Here is an 11,688-nt window from a genome sequence, read left to right as displayed (position 1 = left end):
TAACCCTAACCCTAACCCTAACCCTAACCCTAACCCTAACCCTAACCCTAACCCTAACCCTAACCCTAACCCTAACCCTAACCCTAACCCTAACCCTAACCCTAACCCTAACCCTAACCCTAACCCTAACCTTTTCCTGCAGTACCGAATTTGACTCTGTTCATCGGGATAGTTCATCGGCTCGTCCTGGAATTTATCCCTGATCAGCATAATCCAATTGGTAACAGTAGGGTCTATGCCATTTTTCAAAATGACGACGTCAGCTCCTTTCCTATTCCCGTCCGTACTGCCACGTATCTGCGGACCCTCTACAGATGGTAGTATTGTAGTTGGTCTACTACAGTTTGCGATTTGTTGCGCTTGCTGGATGATCGTGCGATCTTTCGCATCGATTGTTTCCTTGAGACTGTTGATCATCCGCTCCTGTTCCCGAACTCGCGCATTGTAGTTTTGCAGCTCCGCATCTAACTCCTGCACTTGTTCCTCTAAGTCAGCGATCCTCTGATTCGAATCGATATCCTCCTCCGTCGGGCTCCGCGTTCGTGGTTCGACTTGTGCTTCTGGCTCCTTAGACGTTGCGAGCGGGGGGTTTTTCCTTGGTGCCATCGTTTTGGGGGAGGGGTTTTGTTAGCAAGATCAAGTCCGTCGGTATACTGTCGGGCTTGATTTACGGTCGAGAATAATGTCACGGTGAGCATAATTGAAGAGTCAAAACACTCTAATGCACTGTATTGACTTAACAATTCTCGACAAGGAAAGAAAGAGAAACTAAAACAGGCTGGCTCACATCTGAGGATCTTCAATCCCGCCTTCAGATAGCCAGTGCTCCTACAGGTCCACAGCTAGTGGGTTTTGTGGCATCGTGACACCGGCCGTCACAGGAGAGAGGAGAGAGGGAGAAAAAAAGAAAGAAAGAAAGAAAGAAGGAAAGAGAGAGGGCGAGAAAGAGAAACAAAGATAGAGAGAAAGTAAGAGAGCGAAAGCAATAAGAGAGCACGGGCCCCGTACAACCCTAACCCTCATAACCCTAGGGTAAAACGGCCGATAGGGGGTGTACGCCGTGTCCGGCGTCGTACGTGTTACGAATCTACGATTCTAACCAATGCAACAGGCCCGATGGCAGGCCCAGTGGATACAGGACAAAGAAGGAGGGGAAAGTCACACAGGAGTGGCTAGCTGCAGGAGGTGTGGATCTGAGTGTGGCTTGCCCTAAGCCCCACAAAAGTGGAAATAAAGCCAACGCTGTTACTGCGTTACATAGAAACCTAGACTTATCATCAATCAATCCACGAATCAACAGATCTGACCACACAGCTGACTTGGCACGAATTCAATGAACTTGACATTCGTGACATGAGTCCAGTGCGGTAGATCGACCAGGATACACACAGCATGGAAGCGAAAAATGGTGAGCATTACCAGTGATATCTGTATCTGGTATTTACGTTAATTTGAATCGACCTTTCTACGTCACAGGAAACCAGATTCTCCAATCCATCGAAACGAACGACGTAACTTACGATTTTACCGCTACAACCTTTACCAAGACCTCACGGCTGGCCTTCACGGATAAGCGACTTGATGGCACCGACTTCACATGGTTTAGATCGTGGTAAGAAATGTCTTTCCCCACTCCCCAGAAAAAGAAGTCTGCGTCTTTGCCTGTCAACAATGCCCATCTCGCAGAACTCGTATCATGTTCACATACCTCGATCTTACAGGAATCATGAACGCATTACGAATGAGGCCGAAGCTCTGAAAATAGTTTCACATAATACTACAATCCCCGTGCCACAACTACTGGACTACGGAAGCTACCAGGATGGTCGGCGATACCTAGTCACAGAATTCATCGAGGGCATCCGATTAGACCAAATTCGGCATCGAGGCTGCCTAATGCCAGATGAGCAAAAACATACAGACGACACAACATGCGAACCATGCTCGGCGCAAGCATACTCCAATGCCCTAGAATTTATCCAGAGAACCGTTTTGCCTCAGCTTGCAAACTTGAAGTCCAGATCCCGAGAAATTCTTGGATTTGTCATGCCGCCCTCGTGGATGAGTCCTGACATGGAGCCTCCGTGGAAAGGTAAGGTGAAATGGGAGACCCTTCCCTTGAAAGAGCCGGGATACACATTCCAACATGGTGATCTTGCAGCACATAACATCATAATAGACCGGAAAACCCTTGAAGTCAAAGCCTTGATTGATTGGGAGCATGCCGGATATTTCCCACCAGGAATGGAAAGATGGCCTGGAACGCTGGATAAAGATGCCTATATTAAGCGTGGTAATCATCTCGCCCCTGCAATAGCACAATTTCTTGCTATAGAATATCTGGAATGCTATGAGAAATGGAAGGACAAGGAAGAGTTGAAGGCATTAATAGAGCGTGGCGAACTTCCAGATCCTGATCAAGCAAGGCAGGTTCTGAAGGTTGTCAAAGAAAAATGAGCACTCATTTTCCGGCTGGGGCATGGTTATCCACTGCGAACTTCAAAATCTATCCGAACTATATCATATATATTAATTTCAGTGCTTTTGTTTCCTTTTCGAAAGAATCGTGTCCATGTGTTATATCAACTATGAACGGCGCAAACAAGTCTGCCCAGGCAAACAAATCATTGTGTGAGAGGGCAAAATCTTTGGCTCCGTATCCGCATAAATGCATTCACGAAGCAGGGAAAGCGGCCGCCCATGCTGTTGCGAAATTCTCATTCGAGGATTACTTAAAAATGCTGTGACCAGTACGAAGACGAAGTGCGACGACTGACATCGTTTGTTGATCATCCCGTATGCGCTGTAACAGGCGCTTTGCATAGTTCAACCATAAAATTACTTTTGACAGTCAACTACGAATATTCCCGTCCTCGCTTTTTGTATTGCCGGGAAGCCGATGGTGATGGAGGACTACGTGCAAATTTAGCTGCGCGGGGAGGGGGCGTATGCACGCTTGATAACGGGACACTTGATGCAAAACTGGTTGCAAAGCTTTGCGAGTCCTCAGCTTCGTGTCGGACCTTCAAGGCTACTCCGTCAAGACTGCTAAGTCAAAGGAGAAAAGTAAAGCCGCAAACCATACGAAGTATGGGTCAATATGACCTCTACCCATTGAACCACACAAGTCCTGGCTGTGGGACAGGCATCAGTCATTTCTACCTATATAAGGCCCCTATGGCCGCCCTTCACTTCTCTCAGGACTCTCCAGAGATCATGACACTTTCAATACAAGACAATTTGCCCACAATCCAATAGTTATGAGCCCGGAATAACTGCACCGGCTCTATCTTGACCATCATCTACGGATTGAGCAATTCTGACGCCGCTGCCACTACAGCAGTCAGCCATTTTGAAGCCATCGACAATTATGGCCTTTCAAACCCCCGAAACCACCGTCACGCGCGAAGCGGTGTTTCTGAAGTCCAAGAAGGACTGGCATCTATGGATTCCAATAGCCGAAGTCAAGGCTGGCCGCCAGCTATGGGAAATAATCAACCCATCCAACCCTACGGACATGCCAGAGAAGCCAATCTATCCACATCCGAATACTGTCAACAAGGACTCTACAGCTCTCTCTGACCTCACAGACCTCGAGCGCACTCTGTTGAAGCAGTGCCTATCCAGATATAACGAGGAAATAGCTGAATTCAAAGCCCTTGAAGAGAAAGCCGATAAATTCACCGCCTGGTTGTTCAAAACCATCAGCCCTGAGCGGTACTCTATCTTCCGCACCAGGAAGACGCTGACTGACAAGATGAAGGCCATCCAAGGCTACTTCAAGCCAGGATCTCAAGCCCACAAGATGGACATGGAAGCCGCTTACTTGAGGGCCTGTAGGCCAGCCCAGAAGCAGAATGCAGCCAAATGGGCTGATGCCTGGTGGACAGCCTACATCAACGCCTCCAAGGCGCGCTGCGAGATAGTCCAAGGCCATCATCCTCAATACAGCTTCGTCAGAGGAATAAAACCAGCCGCACCAGAGTTCAGCTCTATGTGGGAGTATCAGCTGATTACCAGAGAAGAGGAGGTACTTACGGCAGACGCTTTACGAATCCCTCCAACGACACTTGGACCTCAACAGATATGATACCAGCAGCGTATCCAGGGCCACTTTTGATGCTACCTTTAGGGACGAAGCGACGCCAGAGGAACTCCAACAGAGAGGAAGTGTGGATTCGAAACCCAAATACCTCTGCGGAAAGAAATACTCGTGGCAGAATTGCTACTATCTTATCCCAATAAAACCGGCTAACTGGACCGCTAGGAAAAGCGTCCAGAAGATTGTGGATGCCAACTACGCCAAGTTGCCACAGAATCTCAAGGCCAAAGTGGATGCTATTCGCGACGGGACCTTCGGTCAAGATAGACCTAACCACCAGAGGTTAGCGTTAGCTGGCGCCTCGACGATCTACAACCCAGCCGCTCTCAACAATACGTTGACCGCCGGCTGTATCTCGGCGGATACGAACTATCCGTTGAAGAATTCGGTCATTTACGACACTGGAGCTAACGTCTATGTAGTCAATAATGACGCAAATCTCACAAATCCGCGGCCGGCTACAGAGTCTGACGTACTACTGGCCGGTGGGACGAAGTTGGATATCGCGCTCTGGGGAGATGCCAGAATTCGAATCCATGGCCCAGATGGCCACAGAGACTTCATACTCTACAACGCCGCGTATGTACCATCTATGCACTCCAATCTGGCCTCAGCCAGTCTATTCAAGAAGGCAGGTGTGTACTACGACATGGAGGGCTCCAGACTGTACTATGGGCCCCAGAAAGAAACGTTAGCCTACCTCTCAGAGCACGAGGGACAGCCAGTACTCGATTTCCGACCTATACAGGATTCGGCCAGTGTGGCCAAGTCTACGGCCCATAAAGCCAAGAGCACGCGCCAACAAGTGGACGGTTCAGCAGTAACCCCACAGGCCGTAGCCAACCTCGTGGAAGTAACCCACTCCATCACGAGCATCTCAGACCAATCTGACGACTCAGACAACGTGGTACAAGAATCCGCTGATACGGACGAATCCGACGAGGAAATCTTCGCATCCGAAGACGAAGATCCAGAACCACAGCGATCGAGCCTGAGGGTCCGGGCTGTAGGTGGATCCAATACCCCCGGAATACTCCACCCTCTTCCTATACGAGGACACTTGACCACGATCGACGAAGAAGTGCGCCAAAGAGGCCGCAAATACGATAATATACACGGTAATGACTCCCGGAAAGTCCACAAGGAACTCGCAGGCGATGCCACCACCTGGCATCGTCGCCTTGGCCACCTAAACGCTAGAGTCCTCGAGAAAGCGGTATCAGCGACTACTGGGGCCAAGATTACCGCACCATAGTCAATCCAATGTAAGGATTGTGCCCTAGCCAAGGGAAGGAAGGTCGTCTCTCGAAGGCCACGATCCAAGAGACATGGACCATTCGAGCACATAGCAGTGGACCTCTTCGAGTACCTCCCTGCCTATGACCAGCGTACTAGAGCCCTGATCGGGACATGTACGCTCTTCGGAGTGAAATTCGCCTACACCTTCCGTCGTAAAAAAGAGGCTATGAACGCTCTGATCAGCCTAATAGGATTCATTGAGACACAACTAGAGGTCAAGGTCAAGGTTATCACATCAGACAACGAGGCCGCTTTTGGGAATAGCCTGAAAGAGCTTGCATTACGCAAGGGAATTATCTGGGAACACACGCCGCCGTACACCAAGGAACCCAATGGGGCTGTAGAAAGAGCTGGAGGCGTCCTGAACGCAAGGGCTAGAGCCATGATCATAGGCGCCGGCCTACCAGCCAGTCTACACCCAGAGGCCGTAGAGACAGCCACGTACTTGTTCAATCGCTCCCCATCAAAAGCCCTAGGATGGAGGACCCCTCTGGAAGCGACGAATCGCTGGCTGGCACAGAGGAAAGGCCGTCAAGAAGAAGACTACAGGCCAGAAATCAGCCACCTGAGGGCATTCGGATGTCTCTGCTACTCCCTTACAAAGCAGTACGCCAAGGGGTCCAATCGGCTCGATAAGATGGCTCCACGGACACAAGTAGGCTACCTTGTGGGTTACGCCGCGTCCAACATCTACAAGGTGTGGGTACCTCACCTAGGCAAGGTCATAATGACCAGAGACGTCAAATTCGACGAGGATGTCTTTTACAAGCCACAGGACGCACTAGTACCGATCACACAGGTGGAGTCCATAGGCCAGGCCATTCAAGGACTCCAGATTCCTGAGCCCGTGACCGGCTTCGCTGAGGGGGTGAGAGAAAGGCCTGGAGAAGAGGATGAAGTCATCCTGGACGAAATCATCGTGGCCACAACTCCAGAGGCCGAAAGTCCACCTCAGCCGGCATCCCAAATATCCAGTCTCTCTAGCAAGGAGGACCAATGGGCCCCAATTACACCAGAACAGACCCCTCAATCGCTAATCACTCCAGCCGACGTACAGATCCCTCATGCTACCGGTCGAGGATCCAGGGACCTGAACGCCTTAGATCCAGGATCGATCCTCCCTGGTACGGGAATTGGATCGAGAGAGCTTCTCAATGCCAGATATTATGCCTACCAGCTATCTTGCCTTTTCTGTCGCCCATCACCATAAGAGTCTACATCGCAGGGACGTCCCCCCTCCCCCAAAGAATTGGGAGGAGATGATGAGACATCCTCTAAGGGTTAACTGTCTGGAAGCGGTCAACACCGAATTCCACAGCGTCAACGAAGTATCCTGGGAAAGAAAACCAATTGCCGAAGCGGCAGGACACTTCATTATCCCTCTGATGTGGGTATTCACGTATAAATTTGATAAGCACGGATACGTAGTACGATACAAGGCTCGCCTAGTTGTAAGAGGTGACTTACAGCCAAGCTCGTCTCTCAGCACATACGCCAGCACACTAGCCGGACGATCTTTCCGTACGCTTATGGCAATCGCAGCTAAATTCGACTTGGATATGCGCCAATTGGACGCAATAAACGCGTTTACGCACGCAGAATTAGACGAGATTGTGTACGTCCGATTCCCTGACGGCTTTAAGCAGCCAGGATACTGCCTACGATTGAAGAGAGCGCTCTACGGCCTACGCCGCTCCCCATTGCTGTGGCAAAGAGACCTGGGAGCAGGACTGACCGATCTGGGGCTCAAGGCCGTGCCGGAGGACGGCTGTATCTACTCTAACGCCTGGCTCATCTTATTCTTCTATGTCGACGACATCTGCCTCCTCTTCCGACCCCAAGATAGGCCCAGGGCCGACGAACTTGTCACCAAGATAAGCGGGCGATTCCGGATGAAGGATTTAGGGGACCTAAAATGGTTCCTTGGCATACAAGTGGCTAGGGACAGGGCCACTCGGCGCCTATGGCTGTCACAGAGGTCGTATATTGACAAATTGGTTCGACAGTACCAAATTCAGACGGTTGGCAACTATCCAGAAGTGCCTAGAAACCCCTACCATGAGCTGAAGCGTTTCGACGGCCAGGCTGACGAAGATACCAAACGACTGTATCAGAGGAAGGTCGGTAGCGTACTGTACGCAGCGATAACCTCACGACCGGACGTCGCAGAGGCCGTCTCCAGACTGGCTCAATACAGCCAGAATCCTGGCCCACATCACCAAGCCGCCATCGACCAAGTCATACAGTACCTATCCGGCACGAAAGATCTAGTACTCGAATACGGATGGTCCTGTGCTACAATTCCAAAGGGCACGGAGGAACAGGATGGCCAGCAGCCCCGTAATCTCGTAGTGTCAAGTGATGCGTCCTTTGGGGACCACACTGACCGAAAGTCCACTATGGGATATGTTATCAAGCTCTTCGGCAGACCGATAGCTTGGCGATCCAGTAAGCAAGATACGGTAGTCACCTCGAGTACGGAGGCCGAGCTCAAGGGGGTGGCAGCCACCGTCAAGGAAGTTATAGCCCTTGAAAGGCAACTACACCAATTGAGCGTCGATCTGGATGAACAGTTAACTATCGAAGTTGACAACAACCAGACGATTTGGCTTATTGTAGAAGAAAACGCCAAATTACAGACGAAGCTAAGGCACATCGATATTCACAACCACTGGCTACGCCAGGAATACCAGAGAGGCACTATGGACTTGACTTACTAGAAGTCAGCCAACGTCGCCGCGGATGGACTTACCAAGGCCTTAAGGCCCCAGCAGCACCAACGATTCCTTCAGAAGCTGAATCTAGTGCCGTCACCACCAGAGATGCGGCTAGAAGGCCAGGATCCAGCCACAACTACGGCTATAGCTACAAGCCTCTGATCACTTGAAGAATAGCAGAGGGACACTATCGCCAAGTCCCTGACATATTCCTTTCCAAATTGTTTGCCCAAATTTCCTTACATTTCATAGATAGACAGTCTCTACTTCAGTGATCAATCTAAGCATCAATCTAACCCATTGGTGAGGCAAACTGCCTTAACGACTCTATTCCCGATTACCCTACTTGAATACTTCAGTTACCCAAAGCACTCTACTCCATACGTCAAACCCCGATATTATTGCTTGAGGACTCCGCAGAGGACTTACTTACTAGCACAAACCCTTACAGACTCTTTAGTGGTTTACGCAGCTAGACTATTAGAGGTTTCTTTACACTTAAGCGAATATGAAATAAGTGGGGTGTGGCACGGGTAGTTAAGATTGCTATATAGCATATGAACCCTGGGTGGTGCAGACGATGTTCCACTCGTAAGCCAATCCATAAATCTCCACACCACAAGTGCTCACGTCAGCAGTAGATCGCCTAGCCGTCGAGGGTTAGACGCGGACAATATCCGGGTGTACTTATCCTTGCATGACAAAGTACTCCACTCTGACGCTTGTATGTACCACCATAGACCTATATAGTCCGTTACTTTCCCTCAGTCCTATGTGCTAATTTCAGTCCCGTGCCGCTACCAGACTTCTATATCTACTACGCCGGATCCTCTACACGGTATATTTACTTTGACTATCGCACAGCCAATGTGGCAGTTATTACACCGAAGATGACGACCCCAAATCTCGATAATTCGTTTGATTACATTATTGTTGGCGGAGGAACGGCAGGTTCAACTGTAGCTTCGCGTCTCAGCGAAGATGCACACGTCCGTGTGTTAGTGGTCGAGGCAGGCCCCGACCACAGCGACGACCCTCTTGTATTGACACCTGGTCTTATGGCAGGTCAATATGGCCGCAAGGAATATGATTGGAATTTCTCGTCGATTCCTCAAGTGAGTTTTCTGATTTCCCTAGACATTTTTAGAATGAGAAACTGATGCTAGCAGCCAACTTTGGACAACCGCCAGGTTAATCAGGCCAGAGGACGCCAACTTGGTGGTTCGTCGGCGCTCAACTTTCTGGTGATGCTCTACCCTTCGCGTGCCAACATTGACGCCTGGGGCAAGCTCGGTAACGCTGGCTGGTCCTACGACATGCTTGCACCGTATTTCAGCAAGGCCAGCACCGTTCACACCCCAAGCGAGTCTGCCAGGCAAATCACCGGCCTGGATCGGTACCATGACCAGACTCTTTCTAGCAACGGACCGCTGCAAATTTCTTTCGGAGATGGTTACACTGCTACTATGAACGGGGCGTGGATGGAAACTTTCTCGAAACTTGGCCTGGAAATGACGACAGACCCGCGAAGTGGTAAGGCTATCGGGGCATTTCAAAATCCGGCCACTATCGACCCAAGTACAAAGACCAGGAGCTTTGCTGCAACGGCCTATCTTGGACCAGTTGTGCGCGAGAGGTCGAACTTGGTTGTGCTGACTGAGGCGGTTGTTAAAAGGATTCTGACGGAGAAGGAGGAAGGCGCAGTTGTCGCGAAAGCCGTCGTTATACAGACTAAGGATGGGGAGAAGACAATATCTGCTCGCTTAGAGGTCATTCTTGCCGCCGGAGCATTCCAGTCTCCACAGATCTTAGAGCTTTCCGGTATTGGCGGTCGAAACTTGCTTGAGAGCCACGGAATCCCCGTCGTCGTCGATAACCCAAATGTCGGGGAGAACCTACAGGACCATCCAATTGTGTGCCAAAGTTTCGAGGTCAACAACGCCGTTCCATCGGGGGATGTGCTTAGAGACGCAAATGTTCTTAATACGCTCATGGAAATGTATAACACGTCGGCAGGTGCTGGACCTCTAGGACAGAGTACCATCAGCGCTGCCTACGTTCCATTATCGGACAACTCGGGTCCTGTTTCCGCCGAAGCCAAGAAAAAGCTTCTGGATACCTGTTTGCAACAGTCAAACCCTCAGTTTGACCTCCTTCGTTCCATACTAGAGGAACCCGACGAGCCCGCCGTGGAGTACCTACTCTTTCCTTCTCAGGTCTCCATATCGGACAAGCCGAAGAGCATGGCTGAAATAATCATCCCAGCCGAGCCGGAAAATTATACAACCCTCATGACGGTCCTGAATCATCCTTTCTCGCGCGGCTCGGTCCACATTACATCCCCCGATGTGAACGTCAAGCCCGTCTGGGACCCGAAGTACAACTCCCACCCCCTTGACATAGAAATCCTGGCCCGCGGTGTCCAGTTTGTGGAGAAAATCGTCAGCACTGAGCCCTTCAAGTCAGCGGTACTGAAGCTTGGTGGCAAGCGGCATCCCAACATCGTCGCTAACGATCTGGAACAAGCTAAAAAGATCGTTCGTCAGCGCCAGATCTCTATGTTCCACGTGGCCGGCAGCTGTGCCATGCTGCCTAAAAACCAGGGTGGCGTTGTGAATCAGCGCTTGGTTGTATACGGAACAAGCAATATTCGTGTTGTTGATGCTAGTATTTTTCCTATCCAGCCGCTGGGAAATATTCAGTCAACGGTATATGCAGTTGCTGAGAAGGCAGCTGAATTGATTAAGGATGACAGGAGAAATTAGGAGCAATGTATACAATACACGCCCTGCAGTAGGTCATACAATAAAGTAGAAAGTAGATAGGAAACATAAATAGCGAGGTTTTCTTTTCACAAGGTCCTAATCTTTTACGCCGCGCTAGGTGCTGTAATTGTTCTTTTACACGTGTATCTGACTAACAAATAGGGCTTCTACTAATTGTTTAATATATCTAGTTATCCTCTATTATAGTCGATTAACTGCTAGTATAATTTTACATAGGAATAGGTAATCGTTCCTCCAGGGTTAGCCATCGATTGAGCGCTCGCCGAGGGGATCGGCGAGCCTTGGCGCCAAGAACGAGCGTATCGCCGAGTGGGTCTGGCATACTCAAGATCTCGACGAGTGATAATGGCTTTGCAAATTCTCGCGGCGAGAGGTCTTGACCTGGATCGCTCGCTAAGTCTCGGCGAGAGTAGGGTGCCCCTGGAAGTTACTAGGGGTCGGGCCCTGTTGACAGGGGTTGAAGCTAAGAAAGTGGAGCTAGAGTGGTATCGTGACCCTATTTTGGTGTTTAGGACCGTTAGAGTCCCCTAACTAATTGCCAATAAAGCCAATGCCTCGCAATCTCCAATTCCGACCGATTTACAGGATGACGTTGACCTGTTCTTCGATGACAATGTTAGCCTGATTAGATCCTCAAGTATGGCCTTACTACCAATGATTGGCGCGTGATCCGGGCTGTTCAGCTCGTATTAAGGGACTTCACAGTTATCTCAAAAAGCCTGCAATCGCGCGCTGTTGTCAACGATGACGAGGAGGGCAAGGCCGGCGGCATGTGGGATTACTT

The 11,688-nt window shown here is 50.1% G+C and overlaps 3 protein-coding genes across 3 annotated transcripts; 2 read left to right on the top strand and 1 right to left on the bottom strand.

Moving 5' to 3' along the window:
- Positions 1 to 130: 130 nt before the first annotated feature.
- On the bottom strand, positions 131 to 606 carry BCR38DRAFT_412136 (uncharacterized protein; the record flags this gene model as incomplete). The annotated part of the gene is made up of 1 exon (XM_040858653.1): positions 131 to 606. A coding segment is annotated over one exon (476 nt), but the record flags the coding sequence as incomplete, so codon positions are not given.
- A 649-nt stretch (positions 607 to 1,255) lies between these two features.
- On the top strand, positions 1,256 to 2,513 carry BCR38DRAFT_443331 (uncharacterized protein). The gene is made up of 3 exons (XM_040860869.1): positions 1,256 to 1,408; positions 1,477 to 1,612; positions 1,722 to 2,513. The coding sequence occupies exons 1-3, from the start codon at positions 1,393 to 1,395 to the stop codon at positions 2,455 to 2,457; spliced, it is 888 nt and encodes a 295-aa protein (XP_040713268.1). The 5' UTR covers positions 1,256 to 1,392; the 3' UTR covers positions 2,458 to 2,513.
- Positions 2,514 to 8,913: 6,400 nt separating this feature from the next.
- On the top strand, positions 8,914 to 10,977 carry BCR38DRAFT_526529 (uncharacterized protein). Its single transcript, XM_040865359.1, has 2 exons — positions 8,914 to 9,233; positions 9,288 to 10,977. Exons 1-2 carry the CDS (start codon positions 9,009 to 9,011, stop codon positions 10,881 to 10,883), a joined length of 1,821 nt encoding a protein of 606 aa, XP_040713267.1. The 5' UTR covers positions 8,914 to 9,008; the 3' UTR covers positions 10,884 to 10,977.
- Positions 10,978 to 11,688: the final 711 nt, after the last annotated feature.

This window comes from Pseudomassariella vexata (assembly GCF_002105095.1).
Source record: "Pseudomassariella vexata strain CBS 129021 chromosome Unknown BCR38scaffold_11, whole genome shotgun sequence".
Lineage (NCBI taxonomy): Eukaryota > Fungi > Ascomycota > Sordariomycetes > Amphisphaeriales > Pseudomassariaceae > Pseudomassariella > Pseudomassariella vexata.
This window is presented reverse-complemented; position numbering and strand designations above follow the sequence as displayed.

Coding starts and splice junctions, on each gene's coding strand:
- BCR38DRAFT_526529 (XM_040865359.1), top strand. CDS start 9,009: ATGACGACCCCAAATCTCGATAATTCGTTTGATTACATTATTGTTGGC. Junction 9,234..9,287: donor ATTTCTCGTCGATTCCTCAA/GTGAGTTTTCTG, acceptor TGATGCTAGCAG/CCAACTTTGGACAACCGCCA.
- BCR38DRAFT_443331 (XM_040860869.1), top strand. Junction 1,613..1,721: donor TTCACATGGTTTAGATCGTG/GTAAGAAATGTC, acceptor TCGATCTTACAG/GAATCATGAACGCATTACGA.